Below are 20256 nucleotides of genomic sequence, written 5' to 3' on the forward strand. Positions count from 1 at the left end.
AGAACACACAGCTAGATAAACGGTAGAACGCAACAATGACAAACTGAAACACAGGGCTTAAATACACAGAGGGAGCAATCAGGGAATGGACAACAGGAGGGAAACACAGCTGGGGCAAATCAGAACTGACGGGACAAGGAAGCGTAAACTGAACACACTGAGATAAGACAGAGACCTTCAAAGTAAAACAGGAAACACAAAACACAGACTGAACAAAAGACACAGACTCACATGCAGGCACTACAACAGAGGGAACAGAGACATGGGACCAGGGCAGACACAGACACTGACTGGACACGGGGATACAGCAGACAGGGGAGACAGCAACCAAGGATTACACAGAGACAAACCATAAGACATGACTCTAACGAAAACCCAAAGACTAGAAATTATAAATGATATAATAAACTCAAAACCTCGGTCAACGACCCAGGCATCCTAACATCTAGAGATCTGAGGCCCTTATATCCTTATTGGTCCAATGTCTATAAAAGGCTGAATGATGATTTCTTGTCTAGTAATGCAGCAATTAAACCAGACCAGGTCTGGAATGATGAACACTACCTGTCAAGGAAGACTGTGTATTTGGGACAGATTTTTCCAACATATTGTCAAATACACCAGGTAGTTCATTGTTCTGGGACACACCTTAATGTTATATTTACATTACTGCTTGTCAAATCTAATCCCATTCAAGGGCAGTTTATTGTTACACTTTTGTTCCAATCATAGTCATTAATGTTACTAGATGTCCCAGTCATGATAAAACGAGAGAGGTAGTGAGGTGATGCAGAGTCAGATGTAAGTCAAAGTGGATGGATAGGCTCTAAAATAACTGTTAACATCAAACAGATAAGCTGTGAAAAAATGTTTATTTGGTATGTCAAATCGATTGATATTACATATATACCCCAAATAATGTTAACCTGATATTTATGTGTGCCTAAAACTAACCAAACAAATAGAAAAAGACTGCAGATGTGTATTTCCTGCTACCAGTTCAACAGTCAGCAGAAAAGATGTCTATGAGATAAAACTGGGTGTATAAGTTTAAACTGAGTGCCTTCATGCATGTCATTCACAATTTATTATTATTATGCCAGAAGAGTTCACTGAGTATCAAACTTTTTTTCAAAAGAGTCTAGAGTCTAGTCATACATCCTTTTTTGTTTGTTTTAGATCTGCTCAGATGTTGCCTTAGTTTTATTTTCTATATAAATTATAGAAGACATGGAGCCAGATCTCTTGTGTCTCTCCCACAGAGAGCACAACAGGAAGAATTGGACAAGATCGAAAAGCACATAAAGTCCACTAAAGACAAAGAGAATGCCAAGCCCCTGGACAAACCAGAACAGTGAGTGATTACTCTAACACTTCCACGATAATGAGCAGGTTTATTTCATGAGTTACTGACTCAGGAAGAATTATGGTGAAGGCAGACTTTTTTTTCATCAGAGCAGGTCATCTACTAATGGTAAGGTCGGTGGTTCAAATCCTATCTGCTCCAGTCTCTATGCCAAATATCCTTTGGCAAGATACTAACTCCAAGTTACTCTCCAATTAATCCACTGGAGTATGACTAGGGATGGGTATCGTTTAGGTTTTATCCAATACCGGTGCCAAACCGGTACTTTTGAAACGGTGCCGGTGCTTAAACGGTGCTCAAACCGGTGCTTAAAGAATGGAAAACACAAAATTGGTCCAAAACCCTCTCATGTTCAGCTGTTTTTTTGTAAAAAGATAACAATGTTAGCCTTTTCTGCAGCTATAGGGCATATATGGTATCACTCTTGGCTGGAAGCAGCTTAAACAATGAAAAAAACACAAACTTTGTCCAAAAACCTCTCGTGTTTAACTGTTTTCCACTTTTTCTTTGGTCATTTTAGCCTTTTTGTCCAGGGTGAAGGGAGTATCTGCCATCAAACAAGAAGACAGCCGCCGACGGTGTTTGCTAGTTCACCTTATATGCATTAATGTAATAACGTGGTTAGCCTACTCAACGTAAATTACACACGAACAACATTAAGCTACTCACGCAGAAAAGAACGGCTGCTGCTGCATCATCATCCTCATTATTTCTGCTACACTGGCAGGGCTAGGGGCCAGGACTCTCCTCTTCGGGTTTTTGGGGGATGTTGCTAACTCCGGGTCCGATAACAGGCACCACACCCGCAGTAGATGTGCTCGGTGTGAGGTCTCGCAGCAAGCTATCAAATACGCCGCATTTTTCGGCTTTTAAAAAAAACGCTATGCGTCGCCAGGTGTTTCATCGGATTTGAGGTGTTACCTCCTTTGACAGCATCACAGTATCAGCTTAAAGCACTTGTTGCAGCTGCTGAGTTTGCATCTTTTGCTGTGAAGTACAGCCAGACTTTTGACCGCTTTGCCTTGGGCGTTTTTAATCTGTAGCTCTGCTCTAAAAGAACGTACGTACCTGGACCCGCCTACTATCCTCGGAAACGTAAAATGACTGGCTAGAATTCAAAGTGTATCACATCTCAGGAAGTAAAGCACCGAAATGTGCGCTGCTTTTACGCTCTGGTTACTACCGTTTACGTCAGAACCGGCGCCATCATGGCACCGGATACCGGTACCCATCCCTAGGCGTGTCCGTGTCCGTGTCCGCGTACATGCTGTCGGGTGAGAAAGGCGACATCTCACTGATTCGGATGCGTTGGGTCCGTGTTTTGTGTTTACCTCTTTGTGCAGAATCTGTGTACCTGCTCTTATATACTGTTTTAGCTGTTTGGTGGTTGTAGAAATTTTGTGAGGTTTAACCTGAGATTTTGGCGTTTCAGGCAAAATAAATTTATATTTAAAAATTGATTCAGGATTTTAATGAATCGATATCACGTTATTCAAGCCAGAATCTATTTTAATCGATAAATCGATCACGAAAAACTACCCCTAATGCTATGCTCTTTCTGCTTCTTCTGCATTAAAGATTTCTCTACCAGCTCTCCTTGATCCCAAATTTCAACAGTAGAGTTTTCTGCATCCTTTTCCAGTCCAGCTTTTGTGAGTGCATGTCATCTATCACAAGAAAACTGGACACACTGCAGAGGGTATGCAAGGTGAGTCAAACTGTGAAGAGCAAAACACAATAACTGCATACCCATGTATGCATGTATGTCCAAATCTTTGAAGTTTGGACAAACATGCTCCAAGTCTATACCCATAGATTTATATAGTTTAAGAACAGGGCTATTAGATCTGGTTATGAATCATTTGTTTCAGGATAATGAATAATACACATTCATGAAAAGGTGTTTTCATTATTAGCATAAAGTCAGAAATGAGGAAACTTAAACAGAACAACTTTCAGCGTGCAGGGCAGCGCGTATATGAAAAGCAGTGCAGCGTAAAAGCCTGAAAAGTGTTTCTTGTTGAATAAATGCTTTCAAAATTGTGAAAAGAAATAATTCTACCTAATGTATAATCAGTACAGTCACATGATTTCTTCTTTCTGTCTGTTTGATCTCGTTTTACAGTTAATACAGGACAGTGAAACAGTGAAGAAGATTCTAGGTCTGATTCTGGCCTTTGGTAACTTCATGAATGGTGGCAATCGAACCAGAGGCCAAGCTGATGGTTTCAGCCTTGACATCCTGCCCAAACTTAAAGATGTAAAAAGCAGTGTAAGTAACCAGAATGCTGAAAACAAAGTATAATTTTGTCCCTGTATCCTAAAATAAAGAGTCTTGGTCCTGTAGATTGCAGCCATGCCTTTTAAATGTAATATATTCACAGTATTCAGCAATGCAGTTTAATAGAAGCTTACTCAAATGTTATGTGTGTAGTCCATTATGAGGTGATAAACTACACCTTACTGTGTGTGAATGGGTGAATAAGTGCTCTGAGTGCTCCAGAAAAGCACGAGCACCAAAGGCACTGACAGAAATCACTATTCTTCTTGACATATTAAATGACATTTATCCAAGTCATAAGCTGAACATTAATAGAATTTTAAATTGTGCTTTGATTGATTTAAAACTAAGATTTTAGCAACAGTGTGAACAAATGACAGTTGTGTTTTATCTTCATAAATACTGGTGAATATCTTCAGTATCATGACGGGGCAGATGCATGAACAGCTTTGGTTCAGAGTCCATTAAAGTAATACAGTCACACACAGTTATATTTCCTCACTTGTCTTTGTCCAGTCAAAAAAAGAGTACCAGCGCCACTAGGGCTGGAGACAATTGTGATTTGGAACTGATCACAGCCACAAAAACAGCAATTCTTAACAACAACATTGCACACGTGGAAAGAGAGTTTTGGCCTGTCTCAAAAATGAAAAGCCCCCAGCATCCAACATCAGGATGGAAGGGAGGAAGGCACCCGCATCGCTTATTAATGACAACATTATCATCTTTCTCTCACCCCAACCGGTTGCAGCAGATGGCCGCCCCTCCCCCATCCCTGAGCCTGGTTCTGCCGGAGATGTCTTCCTGTTAAAAAGGAGTTTTTCCTTCCCACTGTCGTCAAAGTGATTGCTCATAGGGAGTCACATGATTGTTGGGTTTTTCTCTCTATGTATTATTGCTGGTTGTATACGCTGGTTTGAGCGCGGAGTCAAGGAGGCCATTTACGTGAAAAGGCAAAGATGACAGTCTGTCTCTTAATTGAGGAGGGAACCTCATTGTACATCTTTCACCATCTTACAATGCTGTGATGGCAGCCATTCCCCGAGTCCCTGTAAATGGCACTCATAGCCATTGATCAGTGGTCATTGACTTTCTGGATCTTTCTTACATAAAGTATAAGGCAGCTGTGTTTTATAAAATACTTAGCAAATAATTGCTTTAATAACCTGAGGATCATTTAACAAACGGACTTAGGCTTTGATATAAAACAGAAGGAGTAGTCTAGAATACTCTCAAATCCTGATAAATTCACAAAAAGCCCAGCAAAAATTTGTATAATTTAAATTAATACATAGGATTTATTTTACCCCTTCTAAATTTTATAGGCGCAGTGTAACAACCAATGACCTATGTTGGAAATCAGGTACAGGAACATATACAAATGCTATTCAAGAATGTAAGCAGATTTAGCTTTTTCAGGAAAAAAAAGCTCTACATTTAGATAGGTAAATCGTTATGTTTGAAATAACAATATCACCAAGGTTATGTTTACTTAGAGACCAATCAGTCTTTCCCACTGCATCCAAATACAGTTTTGTGGCAATGAAAGTGAGGGCAATTTTGGTCACAAGAATGATCCTTAGAGTATGGAAAGACAATTGAAATGGTGTCAAATAAAAAGCAAAAAAAGCAATAAAAATATTGACAGGAGTTAATCATGATAATGAGAACTTCAGCAGACTTTTAGGACAGACTTTGTATATTTCTTGTCTTGGTATATTTCTGTTTCTGTTGTGTCTTTTTTTCCTGCTCACTCTTTCTATAGTCATGTAGTTATGACCAGTGCATTAATGGAAAATTGTATAATGATGCTGTTTGATTGCCATCTTCACTCCTCTAAATTTCTGTTCTTTCCGCATACAGGACGGCATGAAGAGTCTTCTGTCTTACATTGTTGCATATTACCTCCGACACTTTGATGAGGTAAATTTTTACACATTCTGTCCCTTCTCCTGTCAAGACTGACTGATTTATGCTGTCAATTCTGACACACGTAGTTGTGGTCAGATGTTCACACAAACTCATCATGGTCATGAACTCTGCTGCTTTTAATGATTTCATTGAACTGTTCTTTTTATGGGATGGAATGTTTGACGTTGACAAACAAGAACTGGGTGCACAAGTTTGAATTTATTTTTTATTTTCTCACAGTCAAAATTATATACACATACCTCCCCCAATATTTGATTTAATTTCATTTTCTTGACCAGACGTTTGTGAGAGCCAGCAAGCTTCTGATATAATTCTGGATGAATATTTAACCATTTAACCCTTTAACCAAAATTGGTAGTTTATTTAAATTGGTTGGTTTCCTGCCTTGAGACTGGAGAAACTAGGTTTTAGTTGAGATACATGGATTATATTATATCTTTATGTTGAGAGGTAACCTTAAACAAGTAGACATTGGTCCTTTTGAGCTTCTCTTTCAAAAGAATCAGGCAATGTCCAGAGGCATCACATGAAGACAGAAGACATGGTCCACTAAGAGCTGAGCTGTTTCTGGGGCAGAAGGGAATTTGGAGAGGGCAACAGAATGAACAGGTTTGAGGTAAACCAGTGTCAAACCCCAGGAGATGTTTACAAGTTGTAGAATGGGTCAGTCCAAAACAGCTTGAAAGTCTGCAGGGTCAACTTTGATCTGCTCTTTCACAACAATGGAAAGAAACTGTAACACGGAATTTGCAATTCTCACCGTTAACATAAAGCTTATTTTCCAGCAAACACTGCAACACTTGATGGATGTGAGGTTGATGTTCAGACAGTTTGCATTTTTTAGGTCAAGTTTAGAAAAGATGGTGGCTCCCTGCAACAGTTCAAAATGATAATAGTGATAATGGATATTTGTTTTTGATGGTTTTATCATTATGACTTTGGAAGGTGATACATGGCCATAGCATCCCCACTACGTAAAAAGAGTGGACTGACATCTTTAATATGTCACTTTCGAACGTCCAAATTTGGCCCACTGAAAGAGTTGTTTTGTAACACCAAGTAACGTCTCTTTTTAAACATATACTGAATGACTAGTGTGGGCTATTTGTAGCCCAAATGTGGTCAGTGCAGACATCTTTTGATAACTAGAGACACATACAAAGGTGAAATGTATTTCCAGTTCAAATTAGCTGTTGAGCCAAAAACCTACAGGAAAATAACTGGTACAGAAAACGTGTTCTCTACCCTTTGGAAACATGGGAAACAGTTATGTGTGAAGGAATGCAAAGTGATCAGTGGACATCTCCAAAACAGCTCAGGCTCTTGACGCTTAAACAAAAGTAAACATGCGCAGCGGATTTTGAGAAAAAATGTCTCCGGCGGAGTTTTTTGACAAAGACTGTTGAGCATATAGTCTGCACAAATTTGCACAAACTTCACATACTTTCCATTGCAGCTTCTCTCAGCCCAGCTACCGATCACAACCATGCTCACTTTGTCATACAATCATTAGCTCTTCACGATAAAACAGGATACTTGTAAAAATGACCATATTTAATGCAAATGCTCATTTAAACGTATTTAACACATTATGCTTCATTTAAAAGGAATTTGAAGACTTTTCTAAATACTTTAACCATTATCAGGCATTATTTAACCATTTACATATTAACATGTATTTTAACATTTTTAATATGCACTGAAATGTGCACTGCTTTTCGGTCTGGTTACTACCGCCATAATGGCACCGGATATCGGTACCCATCCCTAGTGATGACAGTGATTTAAATTTCTGGTGTGTCATTTGTTGCAGAAAAGCAAAGTCAGTTCACTCTCTGATACATGTAATTGTTTAATGCAAAAATTTTAGGAGCTATGATCTCAGAATTATACTTAATTGACCATATAAGAAAAAATAATTCCCCTCTCGCCCCTGCGGGTGGTCTATCCTTCAAGCTCAGTCTTCCACCAGATGCCTGGGAGCTTGAGGTTCCTGCGCAGTATCTTAGCTGTTCCCAGGACTGCGCTCTTCTGGAGAGAGATCTCCGATGTTGTCCCTGGGATCTGCTGGAGCCACTTGCCTAGCTTGGGACCTAGTACTCCAATTACCAGTGGGACCACTGTTGCCTTCACCCTCCATATTTTCTCTAGCTCTTCTCTGAGCCCTTGGTATTTCTCAGGCTTCTCATGTTCCTTCTTCCTGATGTTGCTGTCATTGGGAACCGCTACATCTATCACTATGGCCGACTTCTTCTATTTGTCCACCACAATTATGTCCGGTTGGTTAGCCACCTACAATTGTGTCCGTCTGTATCTGGAAGTCCCAAAGAATCTTAGCTCGGTCATTTTGACCTCAGGACTTCCAGGCCATATTCGGCACACATGTTTCTGTATACTTTCCTGGCCACTTTGTTATGGCGTTCCATGTATGCCCTGCTAGCTAGCATCTTACACCCTGCAGTTATGTGCTGAATTGTCTCAGGGCCATCTTTACACAGTCGCCACCTGTGGTCTTGCCTGGTGTGATAGACCCCAGCCTCTATATGCTCAGAGCTTGTTCTTGTGCTGCCATGATTAGTGCCTCTGTGCTGTCTTTCAGTCCAGCTTTGTCCAGCCACTGGTAGGATTTCTGGATGTCAGCCACTTCCTCTTTCTCCTCTTTCTTGGGTATCTGCTGCCTGAGGTATTCACTGAGCACTTGGTCAGTTGGGGCCATCTTCCTGATGTATTCTTGGATGTTCCTTGTCTCATTCTGGACCGTGGTGCTGACACTCACCAATCCTCAGCCTCCTTCCTTCCGCTTAGGCCTCAGCCTCAGGCTGCTGGAATTGGGGTGAAACCCTCCATGCATAGTCAGGAGCTTCCTCGTCTTGATGTCAGTGGCTTCTATCTCCTCCTTTGGCCAGCTTATTATCCCAGCAGGGTACCTGATCACGGGCAGGTGTTGATAGCCCGGATCTTGTTCTTACCGTTCAGCTGACTCCTCAGGACTTGCCTGACCCTCTGCAGGTGGTGGTTGCAGCTGTCCTAGCAGCCTCTTCATGGTTTTTATTTGCCTGTGGGATCGCCAGGTACTTTTAGCTGTCCTCTATGTCTGCAGTGTTGCCGTCGGGGAGTTTGATCCCCTCAGTTCTGACTACCTTCCCTCTCTTTTTTTATCATCCGACCACACTTCTCTAGTCGGAACGACATTCTGATGTCATTGCTGTATATCCTGGTGGTGTGGATCAAGGAATCGATGTCTCATTCACTCTTGGCATACAGTTTGATGTTATCCATGTACAGGAGGGGCTTACAAATGCTCCATTCTGTCATCGATATCCGTAGCCAGCCTTGTCAATAATCTCACTGAGGGGGTTCAGCCCTATGCAGAACTGCAGTGGGGACGGAGCATCATGGCAGATCCCTCACTTGATGGTGACTTGTGCTATGGGCTTGAAGCTGGCCTCTAGTGTTGTCCCCTACATCCCCATTGAGTTCCTGATGAAGGCTCTTAGGGTCCCGTTGATCTTGTATAGGTCTAGGCATTCCAGTATCCAGGTGTGGGGCATTGAGTCATAGGCCTTCTTGTAATCAATCCAGGTAGTGCACAGGTTGGTGAGTCTAGTCTTGCAGTCTCAACTGATTGTTCGGTCTACCAGTAGCTGCGCCTCTGGTATTCTTGCCCATCCCTTTCTGTCCCCCACTCATGTATTGAGCCATGTGCCTGTTCATCTTAGCCGCTATGATGCCTGACAGAAGCTTCCACTTGGTGCTGAGGCAGGTTATTGGCTGGTAGTTGGATGGGACCGGCCCCTTCTGGGGGTCCTTGAGGATCGGGATTGTCCGACCTTTGGTTAGTCATTCTGGGTGTCTCTCGTCAACTAGCAGCTGGTTCATTTGTGCTGCCAGACGCTCATGGAGTGCAGTCAGCTTCTTCAGGCAGTAGGCGTGAACCATGTTGGGGCCTGGTGATGTCCAACTCTTCATACTGCAGACCCTTTCTTGGATGTCTGCCAATGTGATGGTTACCGAACCCTGTTCAGGGAGGTTGCTGTGGTCTGCTCTTAGATCCACTAGCAACTAAGCATTGCCATTATGGGTTGCGTCCTTCTCCCATATGCTCTTCCAGTATTGTTCTGTCTCCAGCCTTGGTGGTGCTGTTCTCATATTGTTCCCCTGCCACTGATAGTACACCTTGGCTGGTTCTGTGGAGAACAGCTGGTTTATTCTCCTGCCTTTGATCTCTCTGGTGTTCCTCTTCAAGCGGTTGGCCAAGGATGTCAGTCTTTGTTTGGCAGTCTCTAAGACCTCAGGTATGGACAGCTTGCTGTACTTCTTAGGCACCTTCTTTGTTGCACCTTTCTGCAGCTCTAATAGTTGGCTAACCTCCCTGCGTGCTACCTTAATCTTGGCCTCTAGTCTCCTTCTCCATGGAGGGTAACGTTCTTTGTGGCTGTTCAGTTTGTAGCCAAGCATCTCACTGATCACTGCTGCCGTGGTGTAGATCAGCTTGCTAGTCCCGGGAATGGTGGCAGTCTTGGTAGCCAGCTACGGAGGATCCAGGTTTCAAGCTTTACCATGATCCTATCTCTCAGGTCAGTTCCTCTTGCACTCAATGATCTTTCTTCTATTGCACTTGGGGCTTGGTACCCAATCTCAGGTGGGGGTGATGATATCTCCCCCCTGATCTGGCGTCCTAGCAAGCTTGAAGGATAGATTGCCCGCAGGGGAATTTCTGTCTCTCTCTCTCTCTCTCTCTCTCTCTCTCTCTCTCTCTCTATATATATATATATATATATATATATATATATATATATATATATCCGACATACTGGTTTACTTTTGTCCATGACGCGCTTACCATCAGGGTCATGCTTCACATGAAAACCAAGATAGTTCCAAACGCCAGATCTGAATGAGGGTGGGGGAGGTTCAATTTCGGGTAGTGTTCAGGCAGTTGCCATGTTGCAATGAGCTTAGCTTCTGTCTTGCTAGCTTGCGCTGCGCTCAGTGCAGCCTAGGCGGAGTAGTCAAACGCAGATCCACTGAGCACTCAACACAGACAGCATCGTCAGAAGAAAAGTTGATAAAGTAAATAAAAAAATTTGTATTGTTCGATACATATGCATACCGAACCGAAAGCACTGTATCGAACGGTTCAATATCGATACGAGTATTGTTGCACCCCTAATATATATATATACATATATTATACATTATTACATACATACAAACATACTTTTTTTTTTATATATACATATGAAATTGCATTGCTAACATCTAGCATGCTGGGGATGGTTATTCCAACAGTAGGACATCTATGATTCATTCGAACAATTGTATTGTGCCCTAATTGGTTTGTCCATTTCCAGGATGCTGGCAGGGAGACATGTGTGTATCCTCTCCCAGAGCCTCATGACCTGTTTCAGGCTTCGCAGCTGAAATTTGAAGATTTTCAGAAAGATCTGGCACGACTCAGGAAGGATCTGAGAGGTAACACACGTAGCTGCATTTCCATCAGATTAAAGGACATACATTTACTGTATAAACATTCATTTCCTGGAAACTGACCAATACCCATTACCTGACTACCTCTCATCATTCAAAGGTGAAAATGATGATTTGCAAGTTTTTGAGTCCATTTAAAAATCAAACTAAAACCATTTGGGGGCATTATAATGGTTTAACATGATTCATACTTCCATGCATGCATGAAATATATTGATAAAGCTGAAATGGTTCATTCAATGGTTGACTGTTTTCATTTTCTCAGCATGCATATCAGAAGTAGAAAAAGTATGTAAGATTTCAGATGAGGAGAACTTGGAACCTTTCAAAGAAAAGATGGATGATTTCCTCAAACAAGGTAAATTATGTAACCCCCATACATACATACATACATACACACATACACACATACATACATAGATGCATACATGCATACATACACTTATTGACATGATATCACCATGCAGTTGCTGTAGATTTGCAGGTTGCACATCCGTGGTGTAAATATTGTGTTCCTGTCAAGCAGGTGCTATATTGGATGGTAGTACAGTCTGAAAGTATGGTATTGCAGTGTCTTTACAGTACAACATAAAGCATAAGCACACGTAAAGCAAGTATCCCCTCGGCTTGCTGCCTGTACTTTGGAGTTTCTTCCGGTGGACGAGAGGGTTTGTTCCCTGTGCGAGGGGACAGTCTCCCTCAGAACATGGTCCAATTGGCATCTCCATTGCCAAAACCAAAGGTGGTTGGTGCCTGTTGTTGTGGTAACCTCCCTTGTCTATCTCTGGCGTTGAGGTCACTGAGGAAGTTAAACAAGAGCTTAATGGCAGATGCGGATGAGGTTTGCCCTGAGTTCCTGAAGGCTCTGGATGTTGTCCGGCTATCTTGGTTATAGCATGCCTCTACAATGTTGCGTGGAAATCAGGGGTGGTACCTCTGGGATGGCAGACCGGGGTGGTGGTGCCCATCTTTAAGAAGGTGGACCAGAGGGAGTGGGGCATCACACTCCTCAGCCTCCCTGGGAAAGTCTATGCCAGGAAGAAGAGTCTGTCCATTGGTTGAACCTCGGATACAAGAGGTACAATGCAGTTTTCGTCTTGGTTATGCAACACTGGATCAGCTCTTTATCCTCTCGAGAATACTTGACGGTGCATGGGAGTTTGTTTTTTGTGTACTTTGGAGAAGGCATTCAACCGTGTCCTGTGGGAGGTATGAGTTGTCTGGCCCATTGCTACGAGGCGTTCAATCATTATACAACCATTGCAGAAGCTTGCTCTGCATAGCTGGAAATAATTCTGACTCGTTTCCAGTGGGTGATGGAGTCCAGCAGGGCTGCCCTTTGTCACTGATTCTGTTTGTAATTTTCATGGACAGAATTTCTAGGTGTAGCCAAGTGGAGGAAGGCTTTCACTCAGAATGTCTTCTCTGCTTTTTGCAGATGATGTGGTTCTGTTGGTTTCATTGGGTGATGGCCTCCAGCTCGCACTGGAACCGTTCGTAGCTGAGTGTGTGAAGCAGTTGGAATGAGAATCAACCCTGCCAAATCTGAGGTCATGGTCCTCAGCTGGAAAAGGGTGGAGCACCCACTCTGGGTGAGGGACAAGTTCCTGTCCCAAATGGAGGAGCTTAAATTTCTTAGACGGATTGGTGGATTTGGTGCTGCAGTGATGTGGACACTGTACTGGTCCATCATGGTGAAGAGAGAGCTGAGTGTAAAAGTGAAGCTATTGATTTACCAGTCGATTTATGCCCTACCCTCACCTACGGTCACGAGCTGTGGGCGGTGACCAAAAGAATGAGATCATGGATACAAGCGGCAGAAATGGGCTTCCTTTAAAGGGTTAGGGTGGTTCGGGCATTTAACAAGGATGCCTCCTGGGCACCTCTTGGGTGAGGTTTTCCAGACGTGTACCACCAGGAGGAGGCCCCGGGGCAGACCCAGGACACGCTGGAGGGATTATATCTCTCGGCAGGCATGAGAAGGCCTTGGTGTTCCCCCGGACAATTTAGAGGAGGTGACTGGGGAGAGGGAGGTCTAGGCTTCTTTGCTTAGGATGCTGCTTCTGCAAAGTGGCCCCAGATAAGCAGAAGAAGATGGATAGATGGAACTGATTGTTATTGTACATGAATAAAATTGAAATGAAAATTGACTTATCAGACCAGGCAGCATTTTTCCAATCAACTATTGTCCAACTTTGGTGAGTTCATGTGATTTGTTGCCCTAATTTCCTGTTTTTTAACTTTTTAACTTCAAAGGGTAATCTTGATTGTGTCTATATACCATGTGATTGACTGATTTGTTTGCATTAATGAGCAACTGAACAGATGTACCTAACAAACTGCATGGTGAGTGTATCTAGTGAGTGGGATAAGATGCCTCAAATCACCCTTTCTAATGTGTTTTCAGGAATTTTCTTGTGCTATAAGTATGTTTTCTTGTGTTTTTGGAGAAAGAAGTCCTACCATCAATTAATGCTTTAATTTTAAACGACCCTTTAAGATTAAAGCATCAGCCTAAGCCTAAGGGTCACCCTTAGGCTTAGGCTGAAGGGGGCATCCCACAACTGACTAGTTTTTCATTCACTGTGTGGTTACACACCACTCTGCACTTAATCATTAGTTGTTGTTATCAATCTTTGGCTCTGTTACGCAGTGTGTCTTTTATCCTGTCTTGCTCCCATCACCCCAACTGGTTGAGGCAGATGGCTGCCCCTACCTGAGCCTGGTTCAGCTGGAGGTGTCTTCCTGTTAAAAGGGAGTTTATCCATCCCACTTCACCAAGTAGAGTCTTTAACTTAAAATATAAAGCACCTTGAGGCAACCGTTGTTGTGATTTGGTGCTATATAAATAAAACTGAATTGAATTGAAATTGAAAGTATCTATAGTATGAGTACACTTGAGGACAGAGCATATAATTTTCTACTGGAATAAATGGACATTCATGATAGCAAATCCAATCACTGTCTCATGATTTACACACATATTGACTTTATGTATTGTTCCTCCTTTCTTAGCTAAAAGTGAACTGGAGATGCTGGATTCTCAACTCAGCAGCACTCATAAACTGTAAGAGCGACCTTCTTTATTTGTTATATTTGTGACACTACTGTCTCTTTAACATATATCATCTAATTTCAGAAAAACATTAAATAAATAAATAAATAAAATCAACAAATCTCAAACTGCGTCCAATGACAAGCAGAAGAGGCGGGTCTTAGAGAGGCCTGTCTAATGTGAAACAGCAATGAATTCCCCAATTTGGGAGCCACTACAGCAACAGCATTGTCTCTGAACCACCACTATGTCCTTTGCACATCTAAGAGCAGTTGGTCAGCTGATCTCAGTGATTGGGAAGGGGAGTGTTTCAAAGAGATCTTTTAACAGCATGTGTTTTGTTTTGTTTTAGCCAGCTGTCTCAGCTAAAAGAAGCTAAACCTGCACTGATCTGACTGCTCAATCTAAAATCACTGTCCATCCTAAAACCCAAGTTTGTAACAGTAAGCTTTACATACTGTGCTAGCGGCCTGTGTCTACTGGAAAAGACCCACCAGTGACACCAGGACCTGACACAACAACTTCTGTCTTATTTTCATTAAAATTTAGGAAGTTTAGAGCCATCCACACTTTTAACTCCTCAAGGCTAAAACTAAAGTTTTCATTGAGTAGGCATGGTTTTGTGTAAAACCATGCGGCAGCAGATACTAGAGGCGCAAGTATCAAGCTCCATGGAAGGAAAAGGAGCAGAGGAAGATCTGAAATCATGTAGCCCAACCTATAAAGTTTTCTGAGACGTGTAGGATCTGAACCTTTCCAGAGCAGTGCCACAAATGCCCTCACAGTGCTCTAAATGAGATATTAAAATAAGTCTAGGACAGGGGTCGGAAACCCTAGGCAGGGTTAACTGATGGCACAACCATAGCTGGACTAGCCATCGGGCATACCGGGCATTTGCTCGGTGGCCCGATAATTTTCTTTCTTTTTTTTTGTAACGATATAAACAACAAAAGGTGGTGGATTGGCCAGATGTTGGCCGGTGTGTAAAAATAACTCAGTTGTTTGGTGGTGGCATCGCGGAGCTTCCACAGATTCAGTAACATTGCAAGTGGTAGAGGCCAGCAGGTGGATCAGGGAGAGGGGAGGCAGGAGGAGCAGTGACAAGAGGCAGCCGCCGGTCTGACTATCAGGTGAACTGAACTTGAGGTAAGAAGTTATGACCTGCAGTCTATCTGGGTCAGATATAAACCAAGTTTAGGTGGAGTTTATTTTCGTTGTGCTGACTTTTTACAGTCAGTCACAATAACTCGTACTGCGTGCTAGCTAGCATGTAAAATGTTATTGCTAGCAGTTTCTATACAGCTGGGTGGTGCTATGATGTTACTGATAGTGAACTTTATTGTATTCATAAGGTTAGTTAGTAGAGTTGCCTACCGTCCTGTAAAAGGACAGAATCGTCCTGAAGAGAAATTATTACGCGTTTCGTGTTGAACTGAGAAGGGACGCAGTTTGTCCCGTACTTCAGCTAGGATGGAAAAAGACACAAAGGTGGAGTTACTCTGTCGTTACGCTGCACAGCTGCCTCTTCTTCTCCTCTCATTCTCTCCCCCTCCCTCTCCTGTTGCTATTTTAATCGTGAAACTGATCAATGATCAGCTGATCGGCTTTTCTCTCTTGTTTGTTTATCGCCCACTTTGCGCAAGATGTCGCGCTAAACAACAGCAGCACGTTTAAGCTTGATCAGCTGTTGTTAGAATTTATTTAATATTAGTTTCTGGTATCAGCTGATGGTTTTTGTTTTTTTGTTTTTTTGTCTCTGATGTTTGCTGGAGCCACAGCTGTAAAGCTGCTGGTCATGATGTCGGTTTGGTTATGTGGTGAAAGGGGAAACATGAAGATGAAACCAGGAGATGTCCTTACTGAATCATCAGAGCTGAACGGGTGATGGAGAAACAGGTTTACCTTTTAGGTGACATGAATGAGTTGGAGAGAAGTTGTGAACTGTTTCTGAGAGACAAATAACACCAGAATCCTTTTTTATGTAGCTGACAGCTGGTAACTGTGCAGGGGCGGGTCTAGCAAAGTTCTTCCAGGGGGGCCAGATGGGGCAGGGAAAGAGGGGCACAAAGAAATACTTTCTTATTCACATTTAAAATGTCTGGCTGTTATTAAATAATTATCTGAAGCTTACAACCAAAGTTTTTATCTGACATAAAATATATAGAAATCATACATATACCAACAAGACTGTACATCACTGTCACAACAGCATTTGTTTTCATTCAAAGGCTTTATGGCTTTAATACCTGGTGGGCCGGTCTTTAGTCAAAATGCCCAGGCTGTTTTTTTTTTTGTCCCAGTCCAGCCCTAGACACGACATGCAGTGAAATAATCTGAGAAGGTGCATCAAAAAATAAACGGCCGCGCCAGCGGTGCACATTGCAAATCAGCTCCATACACACATTAGTTGTTCCTCTTCTTAATGACGGTATCTTAGCTAACAACCCCAACTACCAGATTCAACTTGTAATTGGCTAAAAATAACAACGACCCTCTCACCTACTGGTGAGAGGGTCGTTGTTAGCTTTCCACATTCCGACACTTCAAAAGCTTCAGAAGCTGTCCGGTCAGCACAGCATCAGCACCACGGAAATACACGGATACATCCGTAGACTCGAGACACAATACATTTTTGGGACTTTCAGGTGTTTGGACCAATGTTTTATTTTCTGATCAAACCAGAAATCTTTAATGAGCAGCTAGATTTGTCTCGCATTAACTGGCTGAGTTAATGCCAGTTAATGCAACATTGAAGCAGCTGGAATCCACAGCTGTGCGTGTTCATGGAGCTGCATTTTCACCTGCTGGACATCACTACCTGACAAGTTTAACTGTCTTCAGAACATTGCAGAGGCCTTATTGACAGTATTTGGCTCTACATGTCTGTGTGAACAGATTTTCTCTCTCATGAGTCCTCAGGTAGCCGTCTGAATGCTGGACACTCGCAGACATGTGTCTCTGAGTGAGAGACCAGAGATCACAATAACATGTGTGTCTCTGTATTAACAAACATGCCATATTGGTAGCCAAACCAGTAACATTTTCTGAGACTTTTTCTGAACCAAACAAAGCCAACAATTCTTTAATATTTGAACAACAGTCTGCCCTTTTTCAGCTGTCTTTCAGCTGTTCGGGATTCACATCTGACAGCACAAGTTGTGTCAATTATCCAGGGCTCAGATTTAGTTTCAGGGTGCCTGGTTTTTAATGGAGCCACAGTATCTAATACAATTTGGCAGGGTGAATGAAACTAGGAGCAGAGCGTCTCTGTATCTGAAGACACAGACTCGGGAATCCCAGATTTCAGATTGAAATAAGCAGAGAAATGCGCAGTTCAATAATATGACAGTACCACGCAGGGGTGTGAGGTTTAACAGGTTTAACAGGTTTAACAGGGCAAGGCAATGTCAAATAAGACAGGCTTATGATCTGAAAACACTTTGTCACAGACGGTTAAGTTTGAAACAGACAAATTATGTGTTAGTCCAGAGACCAACTGTATAAAATTAAGGGCCAATTAGGCTTAAAAAGTCCTTTAACCATTGGTTTGTCAGGACAGCAAATATGTACATTAAAATCACCAATAATAAAGACTTGATTATATTTAGGCATGACTTCAACCAATAATTTAGAAAAGTCATTTAAAAAGTCCTTATGACATTTATGTGGTCAACAGATCTCAGCACATAACACAAGGTGAGAGCGACCCAGCTCAAATAAGCTCAGTTCAGAGCTGGAGAATGGAGACACTGATGGAGATAGCGCCTTACTTTTTGTTTTTAAGATGCCATAGAAAGGTGCACCAAACAGGCCTTCAGCCTCACCAGCGTACCGCTGTGTCGCCTGCACCAACAGTGATGCTTCCTCCAGGAAGCATTGTAATCAGAGTGCAGGAGAGTTAGTGATAACTGTCAAAAACAGGGGAAAGGTCTTTTGGCCACCATGAAGACACTTCACTCTGGCAGAAACTCAAAAATGCAGGAGACTATGATAATAAACCAGTAGAGTTTTTAAATTTTGAGTAACAACTGCCGGCAAATCTTCCGGAATGGCACTTAATAATATGCCATCCTGGATGAATTAAACTTCCTGTGCAGCGTCTGTAGGGTCCAGGTATTCTTGCTACGGGTGCTTCATGCTACCAGTAGCAAGAAGTTGGACATTTCTTTTTCTATATTTGAAATGCTGTATTCTTTATTTTCATGAGTTACAGGCTATAACCGTCAACTGAAATATTTCACTTGTAATGAATGCTTTTCAATGCTTAGCATGATGACGTATAGTAGACGTCAGTATAGTATATAAAGAAAAAAGTAGGGATGCAACGATACCAATTTTTTCAAACGGATACGATACCGATACTTGGATCTGAGTACTTGCCGATACTGAGTACAAAAACCAATACTTCTACCACACACACACACACAAATGCAATGAATTGGAAGACAGGTTTTATTTTATTCTCTGCCGATAAAAAATAAAATCTTAATAAAAATGACCACAAAAAAATTTCAAGTGAAAAATAAGCACTTCTGTTAAATTATTGCGGAGTCTCCACATTGTAATTTAACAAAATATCACTGAACTATTGGCACTGTCTCGAGCTTTCAGAATAATAAATAAACACTTCTGCTCATTTATTATACTTCATATCGCAGCTCGAGTATGCTGAGAAGACGGTGCAATCCTATGTTTTCCACGACTGGCATTGGCCGGTCATCCAGAGCGATAAAATGAGTCGAGCCTCTGTTATTTTAACTGTCCGTGGATTTTCTCTTGACATTTTTCTTCGCTTTTCCAAAACCTGAGTTAAAGTTGGCTGTTCCGGTCCACACTGCTGACATTTTCTTTAGCATGGAGCCTTTTCTGGTGGCCTTATCTGGAGCCGCCAGTCTGACTCGTCTAACCCTGTGCCTGTTTAGCGCGGGATGTCCCCCTAGTGGCCAATCTAAAAAACTACAACAGAAATGACAAGCCACCCTCTGACTAATGAAATAAGTTAGTATCGGTTCATGGTATCGGTTAACTTTTACGAGTATGAGTACACACACTTTTTACAGTATCGGCACCGATACCAGTATCGGTATCGGTGCATCCCTAGAAAAAAGTATCAGAGCATGAACACTGCATTTCTTTTTTTCAGCCTCTCTCATAGTCACTGACGTTAGTGGTTTCAACTCTGTGAAAAATGTAAACATCAGATTAATGTCCATTACATTTTGAACATAAAATGCTGTTACATTTCAATCATTAATGCATCTCCGCACTGGATTGCTTTTGTTATTGTTCTTCTTTCTTATTACTGGCATTGATAACAAAAATGGAATTACTAGCTACATTATAAAGCAATTCTGATAAACTCATAGAAACAAAGTTTATTAGTAAAACAGTCCTGAAACCACTCACACAGAACAAAGTTTGTATATTAAGGTGACAACTGGTGTATTTTCAGGTTCCTGGAACTTACAGTGTTTTTCTCAGTGAAGGCCAAATCAGGAGAGAAAGAGGTTTCACCTAACGTGTTCTTCTCCATCTGGCATGAGTTCTCCTCTGACTTCAAGGACCAGTGGAAGAAGGAGAACAAAACCATTCTCAAAGAGAGGTACAGTTATTTCTTTATCCATTCTCTTCAGCTTTCTGTCTTGCATCGTGTCATTAAACTTAGCTGTTGAATATGCACTGTGTAACTGCATTAACATTGTATGTTTTGCAGGTTAAAAGCAGCAGAAGAGAGTTTCCGACAGGCCAAAGAGAAGGCATCCTACAGTGTCAAACCTAAACAATCATCGGGAATTGTACGTTGACCTTAAGCTCTTCTTTATTCTCTTGGGTTGAAATCAAAAGTTTGTTCTCTTTAGCTAACAAACTAAAGTTTTAAAATGTATAACATATTTTTTTCTTCATTAATACACTAAATACATCTCATAAGGATTTTTGTCTTTGTGCTTGGAGTATCCACTGGGAAAAACTGGCAGCTCTTCCTATCTTTACTCCACATCATTGAATCTGCATAAGTCTGTCTGAGGGACTCCTTTTCAAATTTAGTTTTAAGACCCAAATGATTTTGGCTTATATTAAGCTTCTTTGCTGTAAAGTTGTATATTATAATTTTTTTATTTATTTGTATTTCTG

The 20256-nt window shown here is 41.7% G+C and overlaps 1 protein-coding gene across 2 annotated transcripts in view; it reads left to right on the top strand.

The window, feature by feature from the left end:
• Positions 1-20256, top strand: part of fmn2b (formin 2b) — a 55173-nt gene that overhangs the window by 31100 nt on the left and 3817 nt on the right. The window contains exons 10-18 of one of the 2 annotated variants that reach the window (XM_087845212.1): positions 1263-1354; positions 2945-3074; positions 3492-3638; positions 5511-5570; positions 10934-11054; positions 11335-11427; positions 14085-14136; positions 19577-19726; positions 19838-19919. In XM_087845212.1, coding sequence (XP_087701338.1) covers positions 1263-1354; positions 2945-3074; positions 3492-3638; positions 5511-5570; positions 10934-11054; positions 11335-11427; positions 14085-14136; positions 19577-19726; positions 19838-19919 — 927 coding nt within the window. Of the gene's footprint in view, positions 1-1262; positions 1355-2944; positions 3075-3491; positions 3639-5510; positions 5571-10933; positions 11055-11334; positions 11428-14084; positions 14137-19576; positions 19727-19837; positions 19920-20256 lie in introns of those variants that run through there. The other variant, XR_015719435.1, reaches the window with a different exon arrangement.

This window comes from Neolamprologus brichardi, chromosome 8, assembly GCF_056152115.1.
Source record: "Neolamprologus brichardi isolate AB-2024 chromosome 8, ASM5615211v1, whole genome shotgun sequence".
Taxonomy (NCBI): domain Eukaryota; kingdom Metazoa; phylum Chordata; class Actinopteri; order Cichliformes; family Cichlidae; genus Neolamprologus; species Neolamprologus brichardi.